At 38.9% G+C, this 13,134-nt stretch overlaps 1 protein-coding gene and 1 long non-coding RNA gene across 6 annotated transcripts in view; one reads left to right on the forward strand and one right to left on the reverse strand.

The window, feature by feature from the left end:
- LOC137488296 (uncharacterized) overlaps positions 1–13,134 on the reverse strand; it is a 724,224-nt gene that overhangs the window by 134,364 nt on the left and 576,726 nt on the right. The gene's annotated exons all lie outside the window — the stretch shown is intronic.
- The window catches only part of mthfsd (methenyltetrahydrofolate synthetase domain containing), a 71,514-nt gene that overhangs the window by 37,070 nt on the left and 21,310 nt on the right, over positions 1–13,134 (forward strand). For 4 of the 5 annotated variants that reach the window (NM_001045099.1, XM_087292358.1, XM_087292360.1 and 1 more), the window contains 5 exons: positions 79–182; positions 3,285–3,398; positions 3,515–3,628; positions 3,713–3,803; positions 3,884–3,996. In NM_001045099.1, coding sequence (NP_001038564.1) covers positions 79–182; positions 3,285–3,398; positions 3,515–3,628; positions 3,713–3,803; positions 3,884–3,996 — 536 coding nt within the window. The remainder of the gene's footprint in view (positions 1–78; positions 183–3,284; positions 3,399–3,514; positions 3,629–3,712; positions 3,804–3,883; positions 3,997–13,134) is intronic. The other variant, XM_087292361.1, reaches the window with a different exon arrangement.

Raw genomic sequence — 13,134 nt, forward strand, 5'->3', positions numbered from 1 at the left:
CTGATTTATTTATTTATTTTTATTTTTTAATTGACTTTATGGTTCTCTTTTAATTTGTTGTTATGTTTTGACTTGTAGGGGAAACGAAATGGGATGTGCGTCATAAAGTATGGAACTACATTGAGGTGAAAAACCTTGCCAATTTTCCACGGCCTGTGCACAACAGAATTCCCAACTTCAAGGTATCATTCAAAAAGGTCCCAAACAAGTATCAAATTTTATGGATCAACTGGAGATTGTTAACTGTGGACGTGTGTTCAGACAAATTGTTTGTATTAAATGCTAACCGGTTTGTTGGATGTGAGTATCCATTAAACAAAAATGTGTTACTTTAAAGGTCCTTTGAAATGCTTTGAAACATTATTCATTGTGATGATGCCATTTCTACTGAAGCAGAAAGCCAGAGTGAGAGACACCTCTGTAGAGAAGCTCCCCTCTTTTAATCTTTAAGTTACCAATAGTAGTATACATCATAGCCTGACCTATCAAAAAGGCTTATTTCTTTAAATGATTGCATATACAATATTTAAGCACAGGCAATTCCAATCTTATAATTGTATCTAAACTAAGCAACAGAAAGTTTTAGCATATTAGAAGTAAAAAAACACTGTGTCTAAAACTAGTCACCACCCCGTTGATTGTGATCATGTATTTTATAGTATTTACTGAGTATTTGCACCCTCAGTTTGTCAGTTCAATTGAAAACGTAGGCAAAATAGTGAGCAGGCGCATGAAGTGAGATGTGCTCATGTTTTGCAGCTGTGGAGCAGCACATAAAACTCTCACTGCTTATAGAAAACAATCGATTTGATCAGCTGTAGTTAGAAATTAGGCTGTTTTATTCTTTAAAGGGCGATGACACCCCCCACTTTCGGTTAAAGTCTACTTCAGAATATTTTCAAAGTATGCATGATTAATGGGCGTGGAGCTTCGCGAGCATAGGGCAGGAGTGGGCGTGGCCAGCAAGGGAGAAGGGGAGCGAACAACTGTTGATGTCAGTTAGCTCACAAATTGAGACGAACCGTGAGGAGACGCATGAGTTAATAGTTTACAAAGTTAAAATGCAAAGAAATAAACAGGAATTTAATGTCCTGCTACATTTGTTATTCGTAATTTCATATACATACAACCACAATTTAAATCATTATAAAGATAATCGTGTTTATATAAACACTATAAATGAAGACTTCTGCCTCAATCCCCGGGTCTGAATCATAGATCTAAATGCAGACTCAGTGGAGCAGGTCTCCTGACCTGTCTATTTTAACCATTAGTCCTGCTGGTAATCTTGAGGATTTAGGCAAACACAGCAGCACGGCGATGTGTCTGAATGTGAATGAACTCCTGATACAAGACAACATCTTCCATTCTCCAATTCTCGTGCTGCCCTCCCGACAAAAATGCTTGCATCACACACACAGCTTTGCTGTATGATCGGCCCTGGCAGGATTGCGGGGAAAAACATGCAACACACCCCGTGGATCATGGAAACAAACACATACGAGCCTTCATAAACGGCTACTGCATGCCGTGGGTCCGTGTCTCACAGCTTGAGCTTGGCACTGGTCTGGCAGGTCTGCATCTGCCTTGCCTTCGGAAAGCGTGTCCTGTCGTGCTCTCATGAATAATTAAGCAGCCGGCTCTTCTCATAGGATAAGGAAACTCCGCTTTGAATAATAATGAGAAACTGACGCGTCATCATTGCACTTGCGGTACTTCGGTACGTCGCCGATTTTGATCCCGCCCCAAAAATCATTTTAAACCCAGAAGCTGAAATTAGCTGACAAAAGCTCAAAATCATCCATTTTGCCCCACAATTAAAGCTGACAGGTGCTAACATTGTCTTAACTACTGCTCAACACATACAAATCTGTTAATATATTTTAAAAAATGTTTTCCAGGGTGTCCTGAACTTTTAAGGGCTTGTTATGCAGTCTTTGTCACCATCTAGTGGATGAACAAAGTCAACCGTCTTTGCTCAGTTCAATGAAATGCTAAAGGCTGGTGATGTGCTGTCTCTGAGAAATTATAAATATTTTAAAATAGGCACTATCCTTATAAATAAACTGCATAGTTGCAATCTACACAACTAGATCACTGAATATAAAAACTGTGTTGTCCAACAGCAGCAATATTTGTCAAACTGTACAGTGTCCTCTGCTTGTCGCTGTATGTTGGTGGAGTAATAAACAAGGGTGAAGGGTTAAGAGGCTGGACGAGTGCTGTTATTTGCAGAATATCGCATGACTCTGATTCAGATTCAAGAACCAGACAGAACTGTTGTGTGTGTGTGTGTGTGTGTGTGTATATATATATATATATATATATATATATATATATATTTATATATATATTTTATATATAATATTTTTATATATTTTGTAACTGAAAAATCACAATGCATAACGACTTGAAATTCGTGCATTTTGAAATCAACTTCTATGTAGTAAAGCATATGCAACCGCTGCAAAATATTTTGTCATACACTGGCTTCTCCCCTGTAAAAATTCCACATGAGAAATCCAACTTCTTTTCACATATTGAATATGAAAAATATACACTGTATAAATAAAATATTATAGCATGAATAATACTGTAAAGGCAAACATTAAGTGAATCTATAGCCAAAGTACTGCTCTCTCTAAACTAAAAGTGCAAACAGAAATAATGTTTTTCTTCAAGCCTAAAAAGAGATATTAACTACCCAGAACAGATAAGAAAAGGTCATAAGATACATGACTTTATATGTAATCTTTTTCAAGATTATAATCATGTCAATTTCGGGCAGCAGTTAAGACCTTTGCATCACAGTGTCTTTGCATAGTGCTCATGTTAGCCACAGTAAAGGCATTGTTTTTTACAGTGTTTACATATTGTGTTCGTCTTGTCCGTCACTCTTTCACCGTTTCTAACTTCTACTGAAAAACCAAAATTTTGCCACTCAAATTATTTAAAAGTGGCAGGGGCATTTTCAATACTAACTGCACCCTCACCAATAGTATCTAGATGCAGCCTTTATGATGCATTTATCTTTATAAGATTGCATCACTCAACAATAGCCAGACCCCTCTTACACTTATGCTCCATTGTGCTAAGTCACTTCTTTTTGTTGGGTTAGTGATGATTAGCAGAAAATTCAAATGGTGCATTATGCTAATTATAAATCACGAGGCAATTTTTTACCTCAACGAGAAATCTTGTCGTGAATTGATCTCATGAGATTTCGTAAAACGAAGTCTTGCCCCCCCCCTAATATATACACTATATATTCTATCCATTTTCAGGGTGCACTGGAGGCATGTAATAAGGTAGCACAATTAGAGATCTTCATCGAAAGTGCTGTAGTCAAGGTGGATCCTGACAAACCAATGGAGGGGGTTCGGTTAGCTGCTCTGAAGGTATGCTGATTATGATTGCTAGAAATTGTGGAGACATTTTTTCATTCTTCATTGTAATTGTAATTATTTACAACATTTAATTTGGATTTTATGTCCTATTTTACATTTTAATAAAGGCAAGAAAATCCTTACTTGTTCCAACACCTCGTCTAAGATTTGGGTTATTTAACAGAATAACTCCACCAAAAGGTGCAACTAAAGAAACACTGCGTGTTTGTTCTACTTCTCAGGTGATGTCTTGTTTATAAGGTTTTGTGCATGCACTCTCTCTCTCTCTCTCATCTGTTTGAAGTTAAACATTCTTTCTGTGCAAGGGTATCAAAGAGTTCAGTGTCCCTGTTGGTTTAGATGACAAAGTTCAGGTGGATCTTGTCGTAGTTGGGTCTGTGGCTGTATCTGAAAAAGGTAAGGAAAACACATTAAAAAACTTGATTATCTTGTGTCTGTTTTCCATAACAGAAATAAATGGTGTACAATGTATTAAGGTTACAGAATTGGGAAAGGAGAAGGTTTTGCCGACATGGAATATGCTATGATGGCATGCATGGGATCTGTGACTGAATCCACTTGGGTCATTACTGTTGTTCATGATTGCCAGGTTAGTAATGTAGTCTGTAATAACTCTTTGAGTTTCTTAAAACAAAAAGATAATATATACAAATAATAAAATGCAATCAAATTATAAATAAAAAATAATAAAACAAAGCTTTGTGTGTGTGGTGGCACATTCATCAGACTGCAAAAATAATTAGAACAAAGATAAGCACTGAGAATGAGTGTGTGTGGATATTTCCCAGTGATGGGTTGCGGCTGGAAGGGCATCTGCTGCGTCAAAACATGCTTGAGTTGTCGGGTCCTTCCGCTATGGCGACCCCAGATTAATAAAGGGACTAAGCCAAAAAGAAAATGAATGAATGAATTAGCACTGTAAAAAGAGTCAGTTGTTGAACAAATCTGAGAAACTGGTATGTAAAAAGTTTACCAGTGATGTAGCATAACGTAATTTGATTAACTGTTAGATTTAGAACCCCGCGAATCATTCAGAAGCCACTGGACGTTTGAGCAACACAGTCTTTTGACCTATGCAAACTGCAAAGTTAATTTGTAAGAAATGTAAATATCCTGCGTTTTTCATGCGTTAAGATTTACAATTAAACAGTCAAACAATGCATTATTGCAACAAATAAAGCCAGATGTAGCATTTCTAGAGAGTAAATTGTCTGCTAAATGAGACATTCCCTGAAACAGGTCAGATATTTTCGTCATGACTCGAATAGCCATCGTCTAAAAGTTATAGTTTGTGTGAGGATTTTAAAGCGACATAACATGGCAGATGAAAGCGCAGCTGCGAGTGTTGGCCAAAAGAGGGCACCAAAGCCCACAGAAAAGGCTGAAGAGACGAAAATACACAGGCTCAAAGGAGAACTCAAGGAAAAGTTGCCACAAAAACCAAACAGAAGAATGATTTAGCCAAATTGAAGGAAAATGTTAACACAATGTTAACTTCATTAAAGATGAAGAATTGCTACAATTCAAAAGATGCTTAAACAGTATAAACGACTTAATGAAGAGTTGTGTGAGTTAATAGATGAAGATAATAAGCGGATCAAGATGCTTATGAGAACAAATTTTTGGAATTTCAGCAGTTTATAGAAGACACAAACAAATGGATTGCAGATGTCCTAAAACAGGGGTTTTCAAACTTTTTCAGCTGAGGGCCCCTTTGTGTAGGGCGAATTCTTTCGGGGACCCCCAAAAAATAAATATCACGCCACCCCCTCAAATTAACAACTGTACTTAATTTTTTTAAATTGTATTATTCAATACATTTATATTATTATATATTATTCAATAAATTTATATTATTTACTATCTGGATAAATTTTTGTAAGATGTTAGTTGAGTTGACATGGTTTCAGTGCTTCAATCTATTGAACAAATCTTCATGCGCAGTGTTCATTGTGGTCTTCTCTCACTGGATTCCATCAAGCCATATTTTGTGTTCGAGTCATCACGTTTACAGTTTTTTATGCCATTTTTATGCTTTTTTTCTGCCTATGCACAGCTAGACTCTTCTGTATTTACCCTTACAGCTGAGACTCTAAATGTATCTAAAGATTTAAAGTTTTAAAGAGTTTTGTCATTCATCAGCCTGTTAACAGTTACCTGTACTGTTGTAACTAGCAATACTACAATGGAGGCTGTAGTGGTTCAGTGTGTTTTGTTTATTTTTATCCTTTTTTTTTTGTGCACATCATAATTTACTCAGGTCGACAATCCTGACTTACACTGATAAAAAATAATTTCCTAAATGCAATCTAGATGTGGGTATTCAAGTTCAAAAAGCCACAAATTTTACTTTGCTTAATTTTAGAAGCTTTGCTGACTTTAAAATGTCCATACCAGTGTGTTCTATTAATAATACTGAACATTACATTTAAATTATTTACACAAATAAATATGGGGAAAAAGTGGAACATCTTGAAAAAAATGCTTTTATATTCAGAGTATTAAAATTTGATCAGATATGTTGAGCTCCATTAAATACAGAGCACTAATACATTTTAATTTTTAATAATTAATTAGCCCTATAACATAACACAAATAGATACATGATAATTTTTATAGGCTATAGTGGTTTTATTCAGGGTGTATACAATTTAGTTTTTTTAATCATCCAGTTATGAACCAATGTGAGTAAGAGGTTCACTGCAGAGCTCATCCAGCTGTCATTAGTGTAACAGGAGTGAAACTCTGAGCACTCGCTGATGTGATGACAGCTCCATTCATTGTTATTGCAGCACTTTTTGCTTTACAATTTTAATGTTTGTTTGCCATGCTGCAAAGAGAACCGTCTGATATTTGTACAATGCAAAGTGAAAAGCCTGTCGCACTTTGGACGAGGTGCAATGTTGTGCCGTGTCTTTAAAATGCTATTTGTTCCCCATGAGTGAAGCCTGCGCAAAGAGGCGCGCACTCCGCAGCACCCAGCTGATCGATTACTTAGCAACGCAAGCCATATACAGGGAGTGCTTTCAGCCTCCGATAATGTTCATATTGATCATGTATTTTAACTGAAATATTGTCAGTAAATAGTCCTGAGCATTCATTTAGTTGTTTAGGGTAAAAGAGGTTAGCGTAAGTGAAAGGTAAATGCAGTCAGGTGCAGCAGACAAGCGCCAAAAATCACAGGAAGTGCCCGACCAGAAGCGCTTATTCAATAAAAGTCCCCCGTGCACAGAGGCGGGCTGCTGCGCTTCTTTTCCTGTTTCACGAAAGTGTCAAATGCATTTAAATGACATAAGCATAAAGCTTAATTTTTGCAGTACTTTTGAGCTCAAATTATTATAAAAAATATATTAACCTTCAGAATGATGCAGGACACAAAATTCAACCATGTGGGCCCATTGATTAGCCCTTATCTAAAATTTTTTGCTGCCCCCCTAGCGCCATCTGGCGGCCCCCAGCCCCCAGTTTGAAAACCCCTGTCCTAAAATATGAGGAAGATAAAATTAGTCCACGTGATAGTGTATCCAAAGCTTATTCCATGGTAAGCCGGACTTCCAGTACTACTTCTGCAATGTTGAAAATTAAAGCTGAACGTGAAGCACTGTTGGAACTCACAATTGGAGTTTGTAACTGAGCTTGCTGCTTCAGACGCCAAACTAAAGGTGCATGAAGAATTTAAAGATTTTCGTGAATCTAATTGTGTTTTATCAGAGCTACCTTCAGGACCCCAATTGGAACCCCTGATAGTTAAATAAGAAAAACACGAGGTAGACGACAAAGTGCCAGCCACTGAAGTTGGTTCTTCAGATAGAAGAGAGTCACCGTCAAGGTTTGATGCCGTCAGCAGCACGCCACATCTTAATTTTCATGATCACACTGATTTTTCTACAGACAGTCTTCACAAAGTGTTACAGCATCAAAACAAGTCACTGAGATGCTCATTAAACAACAGAATTTGTCTTAACTCCCTCAAAAAGACATATCAACATTTACAGGAGATTTACAGATCTTTTATAAAGGCATTCGAGAATGCTATCGACAGTAAGACAAGCAGTGATCAGGACAGGCTGTACTACCTCAAACAGTTCATGAGTGGAGAGCCACTTGATCTCATTCAGAGCTGTAAGCACATGAAACCTGACGGAGCTTATAAAGAAGCCAGAGAACTGCTTGATCATCACTATGAAGATGAAATAACCATTGCTACAGCTTATAACAAGAAGGCTATGAAATGGCCTCGAATAAGGTCGAAAGACAGAAATGGATTGATTGCCTTTGCTTTGTCCTTGGTTGGATGTTGTAACATAAATGATTTTGGATTACATGTACGAAATGAACAATGCTACCAACATGAGGTCCATTTTATCCAAACTTTCATTCAAACTGAAGGAAATATGGAGAAGTTATGCTTATGACATTCAAGAAAAAACAAGACAAAGAGTCAGGTTTCCTGATGTAGTGGAATACGTGTACAGACAAACAAAGGTTGCAAATAACCCGTTGTTTGGAGATATTGTTGTAAATGTGTCTGCTACCAAAAATAATGTCAGTAAAAGCCAAACCTGAGAAGATACGTTTTGCAGCCAAGTCAGCAAGTGTATTTCAAATTCCCTGTCTTTACTGTCAGAAGAACCATGCACTGAATGCATGCAACAAGATTCTAGAACAGCCTCTGAAAGAAAGAATTCAGTTCTTGAAAACAAAAGGCCTTTGTTCTGGGTGTCTAACAGCAGGTCCAAGGACTGTAAAAAAAGGGCTTCTTGTCCAGATTGTTAATTCAAGCACCTAGTTATTTTGCATGTTGTTAAGAAAGATGCTTCATCAAAGAACAACAATTCAGACGACAGGTCACAAAGAACGAGTGAAGTCACAAGTGCTCTTGTGTTTGCAGGGTGCAGAAAGAGGGACCATACTGGGGCTGGGAACAGTGAGTGTATACTTCCCATTGGCTGGGTTGTTAAAGGGCCAATTAGCAAATGCCAAGAAAAAGAATTAGATAATGACAAAAGACAAAATTTCTTTGCCAGTTGTATATCTGTTTTAAGTGTTGAGGACATGCTGATGAAGCACTATAATTCAGATTTTTCTGAAAGAAGATGTGACTACAGATGAGAACAGTCACAACATGACAGACAGTTCATGCATACTGTTACAACATTAGCTCAGATCGTGGATGGTCACTTCTGCATTAAGTAGCCTGTGAAGGATGACAAGATGAAGATGCCATTTAACCGTGGTATTGCTGAACAGAGGCTTAACTCCTTGAAGCGGAAGTTCAGTAAGAAAAGTTTTCTTTCAAGAGTAGGCTTTTATGGAAAACATACTGGAAAAGGGCTACACAGTAAGGATACCAAAAGAACAGTTGATACACTGTGATGGAAGGGTATGGTTTATTCCATATCATGGGGTTTACTGTCAAAAAAAAAAAACATCTTTGACTGTGCGGCCAATTACCAAAGTGTGTCGCTAAATGACAAACTGTTACAAGAGCCTGACTTCACTAACACTCTCGTTGGTATTGTTTGTTTATTGAGATTCAGACAGGAGCCTGTAGCCATGATGGCAGATAAAAAGTCTACGTTTTACCTGGTGTGGATTCCAGACACTGACGCGGATATGCTACAGTGGTAATCTGAATGTGTAAGCAGAATAGTACAGAATACGTGTGCAGTTGTTAGTTGCTGCATTGTCTCAGAGTTGTGGGTCATATGTGTTAAGAAGAACAGCGGAGGATGTAGCATCAAAGAGTACCCCAGAAGCCACACAGACAGTCCTCAAGAACTTTTATGTGGATGACTGTTTAAAGTCAGTAGCTACAGAAGATAAAACTGTTGCTCTTGTGAGGGAGCTGATGACGTTGTGCACCAGTGGTGGTTTCCATTTGTCCAAGTGGGTCAACAACAGCTGAGCCTTGCTGGGCTCCATTCCCGACTACGAACAAGCAGCTAAAGACAAATACCTCAATTTGAAGCATGATGAGTTATCAGTGGAATGGGCATTAGGTATGCAATGGTGCACAAGTTCTGACAGTTTCAGGTACAAATTAAATCTGCCGGACAAGCCATGCAAAAGTGGGGGCATTTTATCTGTAGTCAACTCGGTGTATGACCCAATGTTTTTTTTTTTTGACACCACTCCTACTACCCATCAAGCGCATTTTTAGAGATCTCTGTCAAGAGAAAAAAGGTTGGGATAAAGAGATCCATGAAAAGAAATCTAGGATATGGATGAAGTGGCTGACAGACTTAGACAAATTTTCAGAACTCCATCTGAACAGATGCTTCAAACCCCCTGCATTTGGTCACACAAATGCTGCTCAAATTCACAATTTCTCAGATGCTAGTCAAGATGGATATGGCGTTGTGTTGTATCTCTTGCTGACAAATGACCAGGGTGAGAAACATGTATCATTTTTGATGGGAAAAACCAGAGGTGCTCCACTCAAACAGTTCACGATCCCAAAAACGGAGTTGACAGCAGCAATGGTTGCAGTCAAGATTGATCGGATGTTGAAAGAGGAACTTAAGTGTTCCCCTGAAGGAGTCAGTCTTCTGGACAGATAGTGCAACAGTACTAAAATGCATTGTAAACGATGCCCTTCGTTTCAAGACGTTTGCAGCCAACCGTGTCTCTTTCATTAGAGAACCGACTACTTCTTACCAGTGGAAGTATGTCAACACCTTACAAAACCCAGCAGATCAGGCCTCCAGATGCTTGAAGATCCAGAGATTCATAGAAAGTAAGAGCTAGTTTCAGGGTCCTAGTTTCCTGCGATAAGAAATTGAATGGCCAAAACAACCTGAACAGTGGCCTTACTTGAAAGAAGATGGTTAAGTTGAAGACATCCACAGCAGTGACAGGCACAAACTCAAACGAGTGAACAGATCCACTGAATCAGCTCTTTGAAAATTACTCCAATTAGCATAAGTTAAAAAAGGCAGCAGCTTGGATTTTGCAATTGAAAAAGATGTTGAGGCACCTGAGCGAGAAGAGAAAAGAGTTTGAGGAGAACATGCATTAGAAAGAGAATGATCCAGAGAAATGCAGATCTATAATTGTACAGCAAATGGTGATAAACAAGAAAAACCTGGAAAAAAAGATTACTCACTATAAAAGATCTATCCAGAGCTGAAATTGAACTGGTTAAATACAGTAAGAAAAAAACTTAAATGGAGGGGATACAAGCTTTGCAGTTGGCAGGCTCCCGTGTGAAAAGAATAGTTTTATCTTCAAACTGGATCCATACTTGCAAGAGGATGTGTTGAGAGTAGGAGGACATTAGAACAGATTGGCGATGCCTGAAGAGGGTAAGCATCCTGCCATTCTGCATAAACAGCACAGAATAGCTCACCTCATTCTCCACCACTTTCATAAAGAGTGTGGACATGGAGGTAGGAACCATGGCTTAGCCATATTGTGACAACAGTATTGGATACCAAGAGCCAATGCAGCAGCAAGAAATGTGATTTCAGAGTGCAACCTCTGCAGAAGACTGCATGCCAAGACAGGAGAACAGAAAATAGCAGATTTGCCTCAAGACCGTCTGCTTCCTGACAAACTGCCCTTCACCAACACGGGTGTAAACTATTTTGGACCTTTCGAGGTCAGAAGAGGACATGCAAAAGTTAAGCCTTATGGAGTGCTCTTCACATGTTTAACTGTCAAGGCAGTGACACTGATTCATGTTTTGATTAATGTTGTACGTCGGTTTCAAGCCAGAAGAGGTCAAGTGTCAATTATTCGTTCAGACAATGGCACCAACTTTGTCGGCGCTAAATGAGAGCTGCGTGTGGCATTAGCAAAATTGGATCAGTCTCGCATCAGCGAAGTCATGATGAAAAAGGGTGTGCAATGGTTTTTTAACCCATATGCTGCATCTCACCAAGGCGGTATCTGGGAGTGTCAAATCCATACAGTGAGAAAAGTGCTGTACTCTGTTGTGAAGCAACAGCTCTTAGATGATGACTACACACTATCTTATGCAAAGCTAAGCATCATCAATAGGAGAGCTTTAACCACGAACACAGAACACCCCAATGACCTCGGGTCGCTGATGCCGAACCATCTGCTTATGTTGAAAACACAGCCGGTGTAGGAGACAGATACAATATATGCTGGATCTGTTCTGTCAAAATTGGACTCATGAATACCTACCGCTTTTGTAAGAACAACAAAAACGGCTCGTCTTAAAGAGAAGTTTCAAGGTTGGAGATGTTGTCCTTGTCACAGATTCGTTCCTGCCAAGAAACTCCTGTATGTTAGGCAGAATTATGAGGGTGATGCCTGACTCCAAAGGCAATGTCAGAAGTGTTGAAGTTCGAATGAAGAACAGCATCATTCAAAGACCAATAAATAAACTTTCTTTATTCCAGGGAGCAGACTGAAGATAGAAGAGAAATAATTGAACAGAATAGAAACATTCAGTTTAATAGTCTGTGAGAAGTATTTAGTTGTCAATACTTACCAGTTAATGTTTACCTATAAAAACTTTCCTGTATAGAGAAGGTTCTTGCTAAAAGAAATTAAGAACATGTTAAATATAAAAGTGTAAATGACTTCAGATTAGATTTAAGTTCATAATTGATGTGTTAGGGCCTAGTCAATTAGAGACCGGGATATGTTGAAGACTTTTCTATGGAAGTAATAATATTTCGAAATTATTTAGTAAAATCTAAGAAAAGGCTTGTGTTGCAAATGAAGCGTGGAATGTAAACAGTTAACCAGTGATGTAGCACTGTGAGATTTAGAACCCCGCAAATCAGTCAGAAGCCACTGGACTTTTGAGCAACACAGACCTATGCAAACTGCAAAGTTAATTTTAAGAAAAGTAAATATGCTGTTTTTACTGGTTAAGATTTACAATGAAACAGTCAAACGAATAACTTAAAATTCAAGACTTTTGTTCACTAATTCTTTTGTGTTGAGTACAAAAGAACTCTAATGTCCTAAGCTAGTGAGTCGGCTTATTGCGCTCACATCAGTATTTTCTTGCAACATTAAAGAATAGTCCTTTTTATAAAAAAAAAAAAACTGAAGTTGCAAGGAACACAGTGGCAAGGAACCAAAACTCCAACAACTGGCAGAAGCGAAGAACGAACCTTGGAAGAAACTAAGTTTATCCAGGTCAACCATTTCTACAGTCTGGGCATCAGAGGGCTTTAGAAAGATAAGCATCCATATTGAAAAAGAGCCTGGAGCGTGAAGCTGTGGAGGGCTTTAAGCATGGAGCTGTGGAGAGCATGGAGCTGCAGAGAGCCTGGAGCATATAGCCGTAGAAGGTCTGAAGGCTCTGGCTCAGCAGGCACTGGTGAGTCAGACAACCTCAGTGGGTAAGGAGGTTCAGGTTCATAAAATACTAGTAGTTCAAATAGCACTGATGGATCAGGTGGCTCTGGGCTATTTGGGGAATACATAAGGGTTTGGCCCCACCATTCGGTGAGTTCATGAGGGTCTGGCATCTGCAATTTGCGGAATTCAGAGGGATCCGGTGGCATCAATAGCTCTGGCGCCAGCGGCATCAATGGCTCTGGCATTGATGTCAACGACTCTGGCAGCTCTGGCGGTGACAACGAAGTCTCTTGCAGCTGGGACAAAGACCTTAGCAGCTTTGGCGGCAACCACAAAGGCTCTGGCGGCGGGCACAAAGGCTCTGGCAGCTCTGGCAGCAGCCACAAAGGCTCTGTCAGCTCTGGCACCAGTGACAAATGCTCTGGCAGCAGCGACGAAG

Source organism: Danio rerio, chromosome 18 (genome assembly GCF_052040795.2).
Source record: "Danio rerio strain M-AB ecotype USA chromosome 18, GRCz13ab, whole genome shotgun sequence".
NCBI classification, from domain to species: Eukaryota; Metazoa; Chordata; class Actinopteri; order Cypriniformes; family Danionidae; genus Danio; species Danio rerio.